The sequence below is a fragment of the Alligator sinensis genome, unplaced genomic scaffold, assembly GCF_000455745.1.
Source record: "Alligator sinensis unplaced genomic scaffold, ASM45574v1 scaffold366_1, whole genome shotgun sequence".
NCBI lineage: Eukaryota > Metazoa > Chordata > Crocodylia > Alligatoridae > Alligator > Alligator sinensis.
Genome location: NW_005841851.1, coordinates 2,874,393 through 2,892,211, shown reverse-complemented (window position 1 = coordinate 2,892,211; position 17,819 = coordinate 2,874,393). Strand labels below are relative to the sequence as shown.

Genomic DNA, 17,819 nt, shown 5'->3' with positions numbered 1-17,819 from the left:
TTCAGTATCTGGGCTTATTGGCTGCTTTATAGAAGGAGTTTTAAAAATGTCTCCTCAACAAACAAGATAAAATGCATTAGGTAGGATACAGCATATAAGTGGAATGATCAGCCATATGAAAAGACATTACATTCTAGAGGGAACATTTCATCTGTGGGAAAATGTGATCCAGGCAAAGTTGCCAAGGTCAAAGAGACCTTCAGTTTCGAAACATTTTGAGAAAGTGCTTTAGAAGGAGTTTTAAAAATGTCTCCTCAACAAACAAGATAAAATGCATTAGGTAGGATACAGCATATAAGTGGAATGATCAGCCATATGAAAAGACATTACATTCTAGAGGGAACATTTCATCTGTGGGAAAATGTGATCCAGGCAAAGTTGCCAAGGTCAAAGAGACCTTCAGTTTCGAAACATTTTGAGAAAGTGCTTTTTATGAAAGCTGAAGCTGTCTGAGAAGCAGCTTTTCCTTATGTTCCCAATTTTTACATGATTTAAGAATGCCTCTCTTTACCATTCTCTCATCACACCTATTTGGAAAATGTCTCTCTTGATGCTTACCCAATTGTAAGACTGGTAAAGCACAGATACAGAAGAGTCCATTTATACCACCCAGAGACTACCCTCTTAAACAACTATATATTACGTTTAAAATGTTAACTAAGGTCAAGTTCAAGAGACAGATAAAGTCCAAACCAAATTAAAATCGTTTGAGGTACTTGAACAAAAGTTAATTTGTCATGACCCAAATTGTAAGTTTTTTCTTACAGTATAGGTTGAAAAACTAACAAAACTCAACCAATCCAAAACCAAAACATTTTTCTTTTTCTTTATAAAGTCTGCCCTCTCTTCCTTCCTTTTTGTTTTTTAAATTAGACTTTCAGGTCTAAGACAGGTATAATTAAAACTTGGTATTAGTGAAATGACAAAATTATAACACAATGGTAAGATTAGAAAAGAAAGGGGCTTGGATTTGAAAACGAAATATTTAAAATAATAAACACTGTTTATTTTTGTGACCATTTAACTCAGATGACCTGTCCTGTCAATACGTCCCTCAGACATCCAGAAAACTCTTAAGCATAACAATCAAGGGAGGATGGTACTCATATTCCTGACATTTCTAAAATAAGGGCAATCAGAAATTAAAAAAAAAAAAATATATATATATATCCTTTAGGTCCTTTTTTTGTAAGTTATAAAGCTGTAAAAACACCATTTTTATTAATTTTTTTCCAGGTCAGCTTTGGAGCTCATTTCTTCTCCCTGGTCATAACAACCCTAGTTAATGACCGTCAGGGCATTTTGTAGAGATAATTTATTCCTACTAAGAGAAAATGAGAATGTTATGGTAGGAAGGGAATATCCAACCTTTATTTGCTGCTGGGTTATTGCTGGTTGCTGTGAACATATGATATGGATTAATAGTGGGTGGTGAGGCAGAGGGATTGCAAGATTGATATGTGTCATGGCTCTATATTTAAAAATTGTGAAGGTACCTTGGGAACAAAGGATGGGTGCTTCTTTTTATTAGATATGTACATAAGTCAGGCTAAAATATATCCACAAAATGCTATCTTAAAAAAAAAATTCAGGTTTATTGCTTTTTAAGCAAGTGAACAGTTACAGGAACTTCAGTTACTTAGTTTTGAAAAACTTGTTACTGTGTGAACCAGTTCAGAAAGTGAACATGGCTGTTGGTTATTGTTCTCATTGTGCTTTGAGACCGTTAGAAGGAAGAATTATTAAACTGCTCCACTGAAAAATAAGCACAAGAAAACCCAGCCTACTGAACATTCATACATGTGCTTTTTAGAAAGTTTTGATTTTTTTTGTTTTAGAATACATCTAGACTTTACAATATTCTAATAATTTGCCCATTTATTCTTTTAATCTAAAACCAAATGCTGCTATATTATTCAATTGACTTATTTGTCAATAAAGCACATTTGGATGCATCTTAGTACAAAATACAACACTTTTTAAGAAGCACATGATACCTACCAATATGAATTACAAAAGAGAAATTTGCTGTATAAATAATCTGGACAACTAAAAGACATTTTAATACATATCGATCAATGATTCTCCACCAAGGTGCATGGAACCCTGGAGTGCTGCCAGATGCTTTGAAGGGTGCCACAAGATGCAAGGGCATAAGTGAGACGTGAGGAGATTATCAGATACACTAAGCAGATAAGAACAGGCTCAGGACTGTCCTTGCCTCGAGCCTAATGAAGGGTGCCTTGAGTCCAAAAAGGTTGAGAACCACTAATAAAGAAGTATATCTGACCTATATATAGTCATTATTTATTAATGAATATTTTTATACTTTCATCACTCTGGCATCCAAGAAAAAAAGCACAGACTGAAAAAGGACTTCAGTTCATCTGAGTAAGCAGTCAATAAATGCTTAATTGCTTTTAAATATTAGTACCTTTTTATATGCATAATCTGAGATGGGTTATTTTTCTGTATTTTACTGCTTAAGCCAGGGGTTGGCAACTATTTATGTATGGTGGGCCACCAATCTACTACTTTGGCACTCCCTACTCTCTAGCACACTCCCCCCACGGCCTCCATTTACCATCACTATCAAGGGCTGCGAATATCTGTGGCTGATGGCCATGTTGAGGGAAAAATTCAGTGGTGAGAGTAGAGAGCAGGTAGGGCATTACCAGGAACTGTACATGAAGTGGGGTGTCATGAGTTGGAACATGGCACAGAAATGCACTGAGACAACCTGCATGCAGCAGGCAGAAGGACCCTGGGAGTGCTCTTCCTGTGGCTGCTGCTGCCATATGCCATTGACCCCTCAGCTGTGGGCCAGATCCAGCCCATGAGCCCAGCTTAAACATATTAGATGTGAAGAAAACTCAAGAGATACATTCTTAAGCCAGAGTTTACAAAAATGGCTCAAATAACGGACGTCCCGTTCCTTTCTTTCTTTCTTTCTTTTTTTATGAAGATACTCTTATTCATATTTATTTATCCATTTAAGCAACTTAACCCCATAAATTCTGTATTGATACACATACATACAGGCAATATCCACAAAATATACATCTTTCTTACCGACTTGTCGTTTGAAAGCATGAATGTAAACCAACTAGGAATGGGTTACTGGATGCCTGTTCAAACACATGTTTCTCAGTCTGTACCCAATCAATATCCTGAAATAGAGTAATTGGAGAATCAGAACTTCTACTGAATAAACTGTAGGTATAAATTCTAGAAAATAAATTGCAGGCAAGGTTCTTTGTGTAGATGTGATATTTTATATAAGACCAACTGAATAGTTGGAAAAGACGTTCTTTGCAAGCTTTCGGTCACAAACGCTGAAAGCCTGAAAAGAATATTTTTTCCAACCACTTAGCTGGTCTAAAAAAAGGTATCACATCTACCCAACGAACCTTGCCTGCCTATGTACTTAGACCAACATGGCTACAACCAACAGCCCTGCAGAAAATAAACTGTGAACTTTAATATTCCTTTACATATCGTGTGTCACTGTTGCAAATATTCTTCATAAAAGAAGAAAATAACTTTGGTCTAGAGAAAGTCATAAAAACATTTTGATTTATTTAGTTACTTTTCATGGGTTACATAACCATTCAGAAGGATCACCACAGTTTAAAAGAGGTTGTGAAACATCTAACATAGTTAAGATTAGTTAATAGAACTAAGAAGAGTAAAAACAAGCTTTGGGTCCTGAAAAAAGTGCTTCTCTCAGCAAGATCTCTTGTATCAGGAACAGAACAGTGTAAATCCCCTGCTCTGTTATGACTAACATCCCTAGAACCTTGCATCTTCATTTGTACCATGACAAAAACTCGACATGAACTCAGCTGGAGTTGCCAATACTTGCTTAGCTTTGGATCTAACACAATGAGGCCCCCTCTATATGTTACAGGTACTGCACAATTAACTGGTTAATTCAGGGGCAGGCAATTATTTCAGCCAGAGCAACGCTTAACAAGTTTTAGTGAGCTACCAAGGGCAAAAAGGGTAGCCCTGCCCCCTGGTCACCAGATGTCCTGCCCCCTAACCTATGCCATCAGAAATCCCTCTCCTTGCCCTAGAAATATTCTTTTTTGGAAGGGGGTTTGCCATCTTGGAACTGGAAAAACAACAGATATACTAAAAATCAAATATTGACAATAACATATTTTAATTTTATTTAAAAATATATATTTGTCCTGATTTGTGTGTGTTTGCACTGCATATACAGAGATGATTGCATAATATCTCAAAATGAAGTCTTACTCCTGTATATTGTATATTGTATTGTGTGTGTATGTGGGTGGGTGGGTATGGGGGACCTGTGGGCGGTGCGTTTGTGGGGATGTGTGTGTTGTGGGGAGGGTGGTCGGCAGTGTGTGTGGGGGGGTATATGTGGGGTGTGTGGGTGGGTGCGGTGTCTGTGGGGTGTGTGATTGCGTGTGTGGGGGAGGTGTGGTTGTGGGGTTTGCGGGGGAAGGTCTGTGGATATGGCGGGATGTGCATGGGAGCCCCTTACATGTGCCTCCCTGAGCTGGTGGACTCACTCTGGCTGGATCAGATCAGCCGGAACCCACATACACAGCCCCGACCTCAAACCGCTGTGCACCTGGTCCACACCACCCACCCATGGTGCGTCCTGCCATCCCCTGGGCATGCAGCAGGGTTGGGGCGGTTCCTTTTTAGGCAGCCCAGGCAGCAGCGGCTCCTTCCAGCCCATGGAGGGTCTTTGTCTGGCCCGTGGCAGGTCCCTCAGTCCCATCTGACCCAGGCGCTCTCTGCCCATGGTGTGTCCTGCAGCCCCTTGGGCACGCAGTGGGGCTGAGGTAGGCTCTGTGGCTGGACTGCCTTTCTAGGCATGGGTGTCCCACCGGGGCCCTTCCTGCTGTAGCCACCTGGAGCCTGTCCTGGGCTGCCCTGAGTCTCTGCTGTCATCACCGCTACCTCTGGGCTGCCCAGCATGGGCTCTGGGCAGCTGCAGCAGGAAGGGTCCGGCAGCAGTGAGGGGGAGAGGCTGCTTTCCCCCCCACACTGAGCAACGGTTTCTGCCTGGCCATCGCTAATGCTCAGCGCTGAAGCAAGCACGGGGCAGGGTGGGGCTACATGCCCGAGTCCCCACCAGTACCACAGGGCTGGAGACAGTGGCAACGGCAGCCAGGAGCCACCGCCTCCTGACTGTCTAGAAAGGCAATCTAGCTGGAGAGTCGCTCCAGCCCCGCTGTGTGCCCAGGGGGCGGCAGGACACATCACAGCCAGATGGTGCCTGGGTCAGGTGGGACTGAAGGGACCTGCCATGGGCCAGACAAAGACCCTCCACGGGCCGTATCCAGCCCGCAGGTCATATTTTGCCCACCCCTGGGTTAACTGTACAATTACCTTAAGACCAGCCAGACATGCAAGGTAGCCATTGCACAATAAAAAGCTTCAACCAGCTATTAAGTTAGACTTCAAAATGTGTAGTAACTTTTTAGCTGGTTGGCATTGAGCTTTAATTTGTACATCTAAACAGGGTCTTCCCTAAGGCTGTGAGCCCCGTCAGCTGACAAGGCTCCCACCTCAGGGGTGCACCATGCCCAATGTGAAATCCCTGATTCCTGGGGACTGAAGCTGCTGTAACCATCAAGGATTGAGCATGTGAAACCCCTGGGCCCACATGGGGTTCTCAGTCCTGGTGATGCCACACACCCAGCAGGGACCGAGTCACACACCTGATGGGCTCTCAGTCTGGCTGCACCTCACGCCATGACCCATGAGCGTGATGTACACTGTGTCTGGGAGCTCTGAACACTTTGAGCATACCCAGCTGTGAGAGTGCAAGGTGTGCCTTGTGTCAAGAAGCCCTGGCAGTGATTGGAGTTCCCAGGTGCAAGGGTGCAGGGTCTCCCCCCCTGCAGCAGTGCAGTATGGGCCCCTGCAGCTGGGAGCTCCAAACACTGCTGAGGTTCCCAAACACAGGACACTTGGTATGCCCCGTGGCTAGTGGCTCAAGTAACTGCCAGGGCTCCTATCAGTGTTCGGAGCTCCCAGTGCCAAGTACTCTCTCAAGTGGAAGCCCTGACAGTGTTTGGAGCTCCCTGCCATGAGGGCCCATGGCACACCCTGTGGCTGGAAGCCCCATCAGCTGACTGGAGCTCCCAGCCATGGGGGCATACCATGATCCCGTGACTGGGGGCTCTGTCGACTGACAGAACTCCTAGCCACAGGAAAAAAGATTACCAGTGCAGAGGGAGCCCTGGATCATAATCCCAGGCTGCCCTGCACCAGCAATATGGTGTGATGGGATCTTCTGCTCAATCCCACCATCACACCTCCTACCATACACATGTGATATGGCAGGAGGCCCAATTATTGGGATTGTACATCAGATCCCATCACATCTTTGTAACGTCTGTCACTGGCCTAGGTTGAGGCAAAGTAAATTACAAGGCAGGGGGTGGGGGGAGAGTTCTCAAGCAAATGTTCTCAACTTCACAAGCAAGTTATTTTTCTTATTAGAAAAATATTTATCATACTAGCAAATGGCCCCCCACATTGTGCTGCACCCTCCCCCCACCCCACCCAATCCTGTCTGCTCCATCACCACCGCCTCCTGTCTGAAACGCTCTGGGAGCACTCTGATTAGTTGTTTCAGACTACCAATCAGAGTACGAATAAAGCATTACACAGACAGACATACAGGCAAAGGATTTTTTTAATATATAATTTTTAAGGTGTATTTCACATTAGTAAACCAAGATATGTTGGTAAAAATCTCAATTTAAGACTTTTTAAAATATACATTATTTTTACTTTGGCAATGTACATTTAACGGGATATCTCCGTTTAGTTAATTTAAATTTAGTTTTAATTAAATAAGATTCAACTAATTCAGGGATTACATTTTCTAGAACAGATGGTGAGATTTCTGATTTGCTTCAGTCTTACCTAATGAAGCAAGTGCTCCTATTAAAGCACTAACAAATGGGGGGGTGGGGGGGGGATATGGTAGGGTGAAATTTACTAATATTTGAGAAAAGGAAAACATAGTAATTCATTTTCTTTAGCAGTCAAACACTGGATTTTCTCATTTTAGGAGAAAAATGCGAGAAATTGTGGGTTTCCCCTTGCAGGCTGGGTCCCTGGCCCCATAGCTCTGGTGGGGGCCTGTGGGTGGGGGCTGAGGAGCACCAGCAGGACTGGAGGGCTGTGGGTTGGGAGTAAGGGGCAATGGCATGGGCAGGGTACTGGCATACAGAACTGGTCCACACCACAAAGTGGGGGAAGGGAAGTGGGATGGGACAACTGCCGCTGGATCAATGTCCTGGTGAGCAAAGGGCCAAACTGCTTTAAAATTGTAAATATATCAATAAAATATTGTGTTAAACTGATACCTATATATATAGTGACACTTCATTTTAATCATGGAAAAATGCAGATTTAGGGGGTTTTAATCAGAGAATTAGAGATTTTTAAACAGTGAAAACCAGGACCCTGGGTTATAATGTAATGGAAACACAATTCAAAGTAAGAAAAATTCTGAACTACCTCTAATCCTCAAGCACAACTGCAAATTTCACCAAAAAAAATTCTCCAGTTTTTCCAGTTACTGAGAAGAACATTTGAAGAAATAAGAAACAAAATTTAATAAGGATCTTAATTCCTGGTCATGAAAGATTGTAGCATTTAGCTGAGCCAGCATAAATATTAAGAGTCATAGTAGCCTATTCTCCAGAAGAGTCACAGGTATACCAGGTGGTACACAATAGGCCCGTGCGAAGCGGCTAATACTCGCTTCGGATTCTGCCAATTCGGGGGACAGTGATTCAAGTTGGTGATCCGAATTACTGTTCGGCTGAATCAACCAGGTCCGTCTCCTGCCTGCTCCCCCAGCCCGGCAATGGCTGCCCCAGCTCCCGGCTCTTTGGAGGAAAAAAAAAAAGTCCCGGCTCACCAGGTGCAGCTGGGGGGGCGATCCCTGCTGCCCCTTACTGCCCCACGCTGCATGGGAAGCTCTGCACGAGCCCCCCTCACTCCCCCTCATTCCACCAGCCCCCCCATGGGTGCCCCACCTGGGCCAACTCCAGCCCTTTAAGGAAAAAAAAACCCAAGAAAAGTCTCACACTCACCGTTCCTGCCGGCGGGGGGTGATCCCTGCTGCCCCACACCACATGGGGGGCTCTGCATGAGCCCCCTGAAGCCCTGAGGCCACTGCAGGAGTGGTGAGTCCCAGGGCTTTTCTGTTTTGCTTTTTTTTCCTTAAAGGGCCAGAGCTGGCCTGGTCAGGGCACCCATGGCAAGGCTGAGGAAGTGGGGCAATGGGTCAGGGGGCTCGTGCAAAGCCTCCCACGTGGCGTGAGGGCAGAAGGGATTTCCCCCCCCCGAATCGGCAGCACTCAGGGAGCAACGGGGCTTTTTTTAAAGTACCGTGCGGGCGCAGTGGGGGGCGGGGTGGAGCTGGAGGAGCAGGCGGGGGCTGGGGGCTGGCAGGGGTACCCCCATGGTCCCCTACCCTGCCCCTACTTACCAGCTCAGAGTCCGGCTGCAGCTTCCTGCTGCAGCCACCAGGGACTGCCTGAATCAAAGCTCTCCAAATCTTTTCTGAAGATCTGGAGAGCTTTGAATCGATTCGGACCTTTTAATTGGTCCCCGATTTGATTCAGAGATTTGGCCACTGAACTGGGCCAAATCTCCTCCGAATCGAATCACCACCCAAAGCGTTGCACAGCCCTAGTACACAGCTGGTTATTGCAACCAACACAATTGGTACTTTTTTCCCTGTGGTACTTTGTCTTATTTCTTTCAAGATACAAAATACAAAACAAAAACACCTTTCTGATATCTACTTTTCAAGTGATGAAGGAAGTAAGTAGGCTGACATTGTAGACTTGGGGAAGATGGCAGCCTTCATGTGGCCTACTCCATTAAGTGAGAAATCATGACTAATGCCATCAACCTGATGACTGATCTCCCGATCTTTCAGCACAGCAATTCAACAGCTCTTTTCAGGGCCAAGTAACATGCTGGAAAGGTCCTGAAACAAGGATCCTCCAAGGCAACATTGAGGGACTTCCCTGGATGAAGTGCAAGTATGTTGCAAATATTCTGAAGAAGCATAACATTGATGTCCTTATGCTCCAAGAAACTCATGTCTCCAATGGCCAACAGGCCAGCCGCTATTGTATACATGGATAACAAGAAACCTACGACTAGCCATTACCATCCAAAATATGGCTTAGCTATATATATATGTGGAAAACACCATCTGAAATATGGCCTAGCTATATAGGTGAAGAACACCATCACAGATTTCAATGTCTTACACCCAACTGAAGAAAAAGCCACTTACACTACTTCCATCAAAATAGGGGAGTTGAACATTACCAATGTATACAAAGCCCCTAATTTGGAATGGCTGAAGCCAGCACTCCCGAGTGCACCAATCCCAGCCCTGTACACTGATGACTTTAGCAGCCACCATGCTATGCAGGGTTATGACGCAAATGAAGCTGACAGCAAAGACCTTATGGACTGGATGTTCACAGATGGTCTACAACTGGCCTTCGATCTCAAACAGTGAGCAGCCTTTCACTCAGCTCACTAGCAATAACCCAGATCTCACCATCATGCTCAATGATCTAAATAGGAGCATACTCCATGTATATACTCCCCTACTTCCCCAACAGCCAACATAGTCCCATCATTACTTATGTTGGCACCAGGATCCCTGCGAGTTTGCTTAAACAGATCCCACGATGGAACGTAGCCAAAGTTGACTTGGTCTGCTACAGGAAACCTGTTAAAAAAAGCGGTGACCCAAATCTTTGAGACACCAGAATTTTATCACTGGTTCACTAGCCTCCTGATTACTGCCACCAAGCAAAGTATCCCCTGGGGCTTCCAGGGGAATATACTTGCTAGTGGACTAAACAGACCCACAACCTGCTCTGACTGTACAATTGGTCAGGCAACCCACAGGTTGTGAAGGCCCTGCTAGAGTCTCTAGATTTAGCCAGATGCCAAAGGTAGATTGAGTGTGTTGAAGGTCTGAACTTCACACTCTAGTTGACTTGCCTGGGCCTTATTATACCTTGGAGCTGCTAATCCAGCTGAATACTGGACCACAAAACACCATCCCAACTCCATAGCTTCTAAATTAGTAGAAAATACAAATGGACCTCTCGACAAAAAACATCAAACAAGAGGTTAATCTTCAAGTACACTGGATAATATCAATCCCCATACAAGCCCCTACTACTTTTAGCATAGATGAAGTGAAGGAGGGGTTAACAGCAATGAAGAAACGGAAGGCAGCCAGTGGAGATAGTATCCTCCCAGAATTCCTCCATCATCTAGGCCCCAAAGGACTCCAATAGCTGGTGAAACTGTACACGAAAACCATGGGATCAAGATGCACACCAAAAGCATGGCAAGAGGTGATGGTCGCTGTAATACTCAAACTGGTAAGCTTTGACATGGGAAACTATAGGACAGTATCACTACTTTGCACAACCAACAAACTCTTGAAACATATCCTCAAGAGAATCAGTCCTTTTATCAAGCCAGTGATCCCTAGGAAACAAGCAGGATTCCAGCCTAAGCAAAGTTGCTGCAACCAAGTTCTGGCCCTTGCAATGCATACTGAAACTGGTTTTCAGAAAAAATCCAAGACTGGTGCAGCCTTTGTAGAGCTGTCATCAGCCTACAGCACGGTCTGGGTTAAAGGTCTGATGCTGAAGCTTGCAAAGTATATACCCTACTACCAAACACTGTGCCTGATATGGACAATGCTGAGTAATAGGTGGCTACGGGTGACAGAGTCAGTTCGCCCTGGTTCCTCAGTAATGGACTGCCAGAAGGCTCAGTTCTCACATCAATGCTCTTTAATGTATACAGGTTTCCCTCGCCAACCACAGGGGTTAGGTTCTTAAAAGTTCCCGTGGCTGGCAAAACTGTGGTTGGCAAAACTGGCAGGACTGGGGGAGCAGGGGCTGTGGGTGGGGGGTGAGGAGCACCAGCAAGGCTGTGGGAGGGAGTAAGAGGCATGAGCAGGGTAAGGGAGGTCATTGGGGGGGGGGGTTCGGTTCAGACTGTATCCCCCCTTCTCTGAAGTGTGGATATTCAAAACTGTGGTTGGCAAAACTGTGGTTGGTGAGGGAAACCTGTACACAAGCGATATGCCATCAACAAAGTTGCACAAATGTGTATATGCAGATGACCTTGCTTTGGCAACACAAGCAGCCACCTTCAATGACAGAGTCGACTTTGAACAAGGACCTGAAAACCATGGAGGAATATTTTCGGAAATGGAGCCAAATCCCAGCAAAACAACAGTCACTGCTTCCATCTTGATAATAGGAATCTCAAGCATACCCTGAAGGTAACTTTCCACAGCAACACTGTGCAGCATGACCCCACTCCATCTTATCTCGGAGTGGAGCAGGACCACCAGTTAACCTTCCACAACCACCTGAAGAAGGTAAGAACCTGTCAAGACGAAGATGCAGGTCAATCTGGCCCAGATATTGGCAAGCACAAGCTGGGGAGCATCAGCACCAGTATTATGGACATCAATGCTGGTCCTTGCATACTCTGTAGCTGAGTATTGTGCACTGGTATGGACCAGAAGCAGTCACACTCGACTTACTGATAACCACCTGAACTCTCTCGTGCTGTGTATCACTGGAAACCTCAAGTTGGCCCCCACACCTTGGCTCCCCATGCTGTTGCACACCACTCCTCTACCCATTTATTGTGAGGCAGCAACTCTATAGGAAGTCCAGCAAATTAAAGAAAACAAACATCTCTCCATCTACCAGATCCCCAACAATAATCCTCACCATTGACCAAAGTCTTGCAAGCCCTTCTTGATCCATGCACTTAACCTTCAACAATGCAACTTCAACCCTGATGAAGCTTGGGAACCTAATGGAGCTCACAGGAAGTTCCAGATAAACACCTTGCAATAGATCCAATGCAGAAGGTTCCTGGCTTTGGGCAACTCTAAACTGTATCCACACAAACCATGGGAGATACACAAATGGAAAATTAAAAGCTCTCCAGTGTGCGACTGGTCACCCAGAACAGACCACAGAACATATAACGACTTAGTGCCCAATCCACAAATATGAAGGAGATATAAGTAATACACTCTGCTGGTCCTGACGCAATTGTCTGGCTCAATCACCTAATGTAAAATTATAGCTATTCTTCTGTATCTACATCAGCCATACGTAGAGAAAAAGACCGTAGACTTGAAAGTTTCATTACTATCTGAAAAAATGTATATCGATTATAGTTAGAAGCTACATCTAAAAGAATGTCAAGAAAAGACCTATTTTTGCATTCAGGATCATAGTCAAATTCAAGGACGCCCCCCAGAAGAGATATTACAGAACTTCTTTTAAAGTGATTCAAAAAAATGATGTCGATGTTGCCTCTTTCAAAAACCTGCAGTGCTTTACTATACAGAAACATTATTTGTATCTTTTGTTTTGTATTATTTGTGCTTCCTTTCTACACTCATGTGTACATGTACACTTGTAGGCTACTTATTTCTTTCAAACTTTAAAAAATATGGTTTCACTCCTGTTATGAAGTGTAGCATCCACAGATCAGTTTTTTTCATGCCTCAAAGCTAACACTGATATGAAGATATTTTATTTTTTCAGTAGTAGGTTAATATTCATTGCTCTAATTAGTACAAAAAGAACAGATGTGGTGAATATGTCCAGGTTTAGTAGCAAATGTCATTTGTGATTTTCTAAGATTGTGTTAAGTAATCAGTCTATTTGTTTAGGAGAAAATGGACATTTCTACTCAAAGCAAATCACTGTGCCACACTGCATATAGACAACTGATGCTACCCACAACTTTACAAGTCAGTCAAACTTTCATGACAACACACTAATTGTCCAAAAACATGATCAAATTTTTAAAAGAATTACTTTCTTAGTGAACCAGTTAGAACAAGTAACACTAACAAGCAGAATTTTAAAATATGGAATTGAGTCAAGTTTAGCATAAATTTTTACCTCATCGTCATGGACTAATTCTTTTTTCACTACTTTCATGGCATAAATTTGATCATTCTTTTTTAACCGTACTAGAAGAACTTTGGCATAGCTTCCACGTCCAATAACTCTGATTAAGTCGAAGTCCTGCAGTCCAAGCCCCTGAGAGATCTTAATTCCATCTATTCCATCGATAACTGGCTTGATATCCTGTATAGAGAAAGAAAGATATACATTAAAAAAACCCTGAAGTCTCCCTAACAAAGAAGTGCTGCCGTAGAGATGTCTAACCTCTGGACAGAGTCAAGATTTGCTTAGTTTTCATGCCACTGTCAGAGGTACAAGAATGCAAAAGCATACCTTAAACTTCCTCAGTATCATTTTCCTATTTGTTATTATACCATTAAGAACTGTGTTTGTTTCAAAGTAATAGCTAGCTGAGCCTGTCTTTTTAAGCTACATGCATTTAAACACAGTAAATTCTAAATGCTCTCACATTCTAGAAGTGAACTACTGAAAGGGTGAGCAACTTATGGTCTGCGGGCTAGATTTGGCCCATGAAGAGGTTGGATCCAGCCCACAAAGATCCAACCCAGCTCAAGGCAGCACAAGTAACGGGGCAGAACACAACTGCTTTGAGCTGCCCATCACCTCCACAGCCTTCCCTGCTGCTCTCTCACGAGGACCCAGGTATTTGCAACAAGGGAAAGCACAGGCAGCTTGGGCACTTGGGGAGGGGGGGACAGGGGTTACAGAGATGTGTGGCCTGCAGCAGGGGGATGGATTGCAAGCTCTGGCCCACAGCAAAAGGTTGCCAATCCCCCATTCTACACAATTTTCCTTAGAAGCTGACTTACACCATATAAAAGATTATTAAACTGAAATACTCTATTTGGTGATGCTTGCCAATTTTCCATTACCTGATGAGCTGTGCATTGAAAACAACCAGCTAGGAAGTCTTGTGTGGGACAAGACCAACAAATCCGTAGCAGGCCTATTATCTATGAACTAAGGGCATGGACAGAAAGGCAATTATATTATTTTATGTGGGAGGAATTTACCACAGTCACTGTACCTGCTTCATCTGTTTTCCCCCATTCTAGAGTAAATGGAAGTTAAACTAAATCAGCTTTCACTTGAATGGAACACAGTTAAATCGCCAGGGTTTAGCTCAATTTACTAAGAGAAAGGAATAGACAAAAGTAATAGTTACAATGGATCAACTGCCACGCACTCAAGAGCAGCAAGTCCCTCCCTTAAAAGTTGAGGCAGCTGAGGGAAGCACCTGATCGGAAGGGGGCACAGCCAGGGAGAACCTGAGTCAGGAGGCTCAGTTTGACCCTGGAGGTTGCTGAGGCAAGAGCTCTAAAGCAAGGGGAATACAGGAGCTCTCCTAGCTGGCACCTGGGCTATCTTGAGGAAGGCGAACAGAGTGCCGATGCCCTACAGGGGAATATTACCTGGGGTAACAGGAGGCCGGCCTTGTTATCCAGGCAGGTAGCCACTGTTTATGTTTGGAGCCAGGGAGGGTTTAGTTTGTGTTTGCCAGAAGGCTTACTCCTTCGCTAGTTTCAACCAGTGGTTTGGGAGTGGAGGCCATGGTGGGGCACCTGAGAGGTGCATGGTGGCTTAGCCCACAGTGAGGTGCCAGGGGCATGCTAGAGGCCTTGATTCAGGGCATGCCATAGGCTTAAGCAGAAGGGAGAGTTTAAAGTCAAGAAAGAAGAAGAGAGAAAGACTGACGCCTAGCTTGGGGAAGAGATGGGCAAGGGCCAGAGGGCCCTGTGCCCAGGAAGGGTGGAGCCAGGGCCAGGGGGTCCTCTGCATGAAAAGGGCCTAGAAGAAGGCTAGGGAGGCCCAAGAGTCTAAGCAAGCTCAATAAGTGTATTGCCCAAGACAGGGCAGAAACAAAGCCAGATTAGGCAGTCAAGGGCTGGAACCCAGAAGCCAAGTCAGGCACAGTGGGTCTAGGCTAAGGGAACCAGCAAGAGAAAAGGGGCTGAGGCCAGGAAGGCTGAGGCTCTGACAAATGTATAGATGCCTGAGGTGGCCTGCTATCAGGTTGGGGTTATCTGCCCACCAAAGTCATTAACTGGTAACACCTGCAAAGCACAGGCACAACTGTAGGGGTGGTCAGAAGCTGTGATTAACCCTTAAGACTACGGGGTACCATGGATGAGGGCACTGACAGGTCATCAGGGCCCACCTACTGAAAGCAGGGCAGAGCTAGCTGGCATCTGGAAGAACTGGGGCTCACGCTAGGACCCATTAGGCAGCTTGCTTTCCAATCAAACAATTACAGCAAGACATGGCAGGTGAGTAAGAGGGGGAGGGCACTATCTAGCTGGGGTAGGGTAAGGGTCGCGTGGCCACCAGGGGGCGTCACAGACACCCCTGGAGCCCGAACATGGTCACAGTGATATATTTTATTGAAACAACTGCATAGTTGGGATAGGGTTAAACAAGTTTTTGAATGCAAGACATTTTGAATGCAAGACCTAAAGAAGAATACCTTTCATTTGAAAGCTTGTCTAACACTATCGCAACTATGCAGTTGCTCCAATAAAAGATATCACTCTAAGAAATCCTTGTCTCTGTGATTACCAGCCCAAAAGTCCAACTAAGCCCCTCACAGAATCAGACTTGACTAGGAAAAGTGGTCAAATTCAAGTCAAGGCTAGCTAGCTAAAGTTAGCCAGCTAAGTTTAAAAGGCTAAAAGTATCCACTTTTCCTAGCCAAGATAAATTCTAAGATGTAAATCCCAAGATGATAAAATTAGATTTATTAAAAAGAAATCTTCACAGGAGGTTCTTTTTCTGATGATAAATCAGAACAATGCCAACTGTATGCAACCCCATTTTTCACCTAGTGAGATATGTCTGACTCACTGAATCCTTAAACATTATGTATTTCAAACTTCAGATTTTCTGCCCAGCTGTTGGGGATGGAAACACCAAGTCATCTATGAAAATGAATTCTTTTCAACACCTAAAGAGAGGGTTTTAGTTACCATAACATAATGCTGTATAAGCATCATATGAACTCTTCTATGCCTAGTCTGGAAAAGTCTATATTCTAAGAATACTATATATTTTATATAGTATAATATATTATAAGAATACAAATTAATAAAGATGTTCTAAGACAATTTAAGTTGAAAGAAAGGAACTGAAACAATGCTCTGATGATAAGGATGTCTAGCGTGGCATGAGTTTACGCAGCTCTTGTGTGTTACTAAAGCTTTAGTGAAATTTAAGAATTCAAGTAGTGATGGAAATATAAAAGAATTGTCAGAGACTGAAGGGAAGAGAAGAAAAGAAACAAGACTGTTGTAGACACTGATTTAGGTTATGGTAGCACTTGTTGAATAAATATAAATATGTGTCTTTATGTACATTTTAGGGTAGTGGGTATATCTTTAAATGTTAAATCTGTTATTGATGAATTGGACTCATTAATAGATAAAGCTCAAGGGGGAAAAAAGTATTCTGCCCAAGACAATGAAGAGGAAAATGTAGATTTCTCAAGTGGGACTTTGTGGAAGATTTTTGTTAATGTAGATTGTGTTCTTTCAACTGCAGCTTTATTTAATGAGACAAAAATAACTATTTTATCTCACAGGGAGATTTACTGGTTTTAAATATAAAACCACACAATTTTACAGACAGGGTAGGGCAGATTTAGAAAGCAAAGTAAAGTATGTGCCGCAGCAATACCTCTTTTTACCAATATGTATAATGCTTTGACACCTTTTTATGTTTTCCGTTTTGATGTCACCTACACTGCTGTACTTGTAGCCAGATCAAGGTTCTGCTGAACTATGGAAAGGTTTATATAAGGAGCATTTAGCTAGGATTGACTGCTATTAGAAGAGATTGCATCAAGCTTCTAGTCAATCCAGCTTCCAGCATGACGCACTTTCTTTGCAGGATATATTAAATACATTTAGTAGTGTGCAACAGCAATGTAGGAAAAACAGGAACAACCTACTTGGGGACAGCTGATCAGAGTAGTGGCCCAGATGCATTCTTATAAATTTGTGCAACACCATGCAATAAAACTTCAGTGCTGACCAGGGCAGGGCCTCTGACTATACAATTCTTAGTGTTTATGTTAGGACAGTTCTCAAACAGATTTGACCAGAGGCACGACAATCTATCTAAGAACAGGAGTCACTCATGTGTGAATTAATGACAGTGACAGGGATTGTAATGGAGGAAGTGGAGAACACAAGATCGTTTTGCTGAAACTGGGAAACCAAGCTAGTAATGCTTGCTAAAATGCTTCCTATGTACATTAAATATGCCAGAAGCATTTTAAAAGCAATTGTTTTGAAGTCCCTTGAGTTATTTAAAGTGTACTGGGATTTGTCAAAGTGCTTCCAGGGAATAACTAGTATGCAGAGATGCTGCAAGATCCCCTACAAAAGAGCTAAAAATACAAACAGTATTCTACTTTTATTTCCACAAGGACTCTCTATAATTGAGTGCATATTATTTATCTGCAAAATTCCAGAGGAAGCTGGATAGTTAATGACTTATACTGTTAAACTGGACCAAGTGTTATGAAACTTGAATGGGTGGCCTGGGGGTGATAAGGAGTGTACATGTATTAGAAAGGAAGAACAGAAAATAACTGAAATAATGTTAAACAACTGTTTGTTTCAGAAGCAAGGACCAAAAAACTGCAACCTTCATATATATCATTTTTCCAATATGAAAAGAAAATCTTTCACATTTTGACTGAGACAGTATAATTTAACAATCTTCTGAAACGTACCTCAGAGTCATCTTTAATGTTGTCATGTTTCCGGGTTGAAGGAATGTAAGGTA

The 17,819-nt window shown here is 43.5% G+C and overlaps 1 protein-coding gene across 12 annotated transcripts in view; it reads right to left on the bottom strand.

The window, feature by feature from the left end:
* The window catches only part of PRKCZ (protein kinase C zeta), a 223,187-nt gene that overhangs the window by 45,372 nt on the left and 159,996 nt on the right, over positions 1-17,819 (bottom strand). For 11 of the 12 annotated variants that reach the window (XR_003095613.1, XR_003095614.1, XM_006016195.3 and 8 more), the window contains 3 exons: positions 17,767-17,819; positions 13,008-13,196; positions 3,073-3,170 (listed from right to left, as the gene is read on the bottom strand). Coding sequence is in view for 10 of the 12 variants with exons in the window: in XM_006016195.3 (XP_006016257.1) it covers positions 3,073-3,170; positions 13,008-13,196; positions 17,767-17,819 (340 nt within the window). In the remaining 2 variants the exon portion in view is untranslated. Of the gene's footprint in view, positions 1-3,072; positions 3,171-13,007; positions 13,197-14,061; positions 14,166-17,766 lie in introns of all 12 variants that reach the window. The other variant, XM_025211741.1, reaches the window with a different exon arrangement.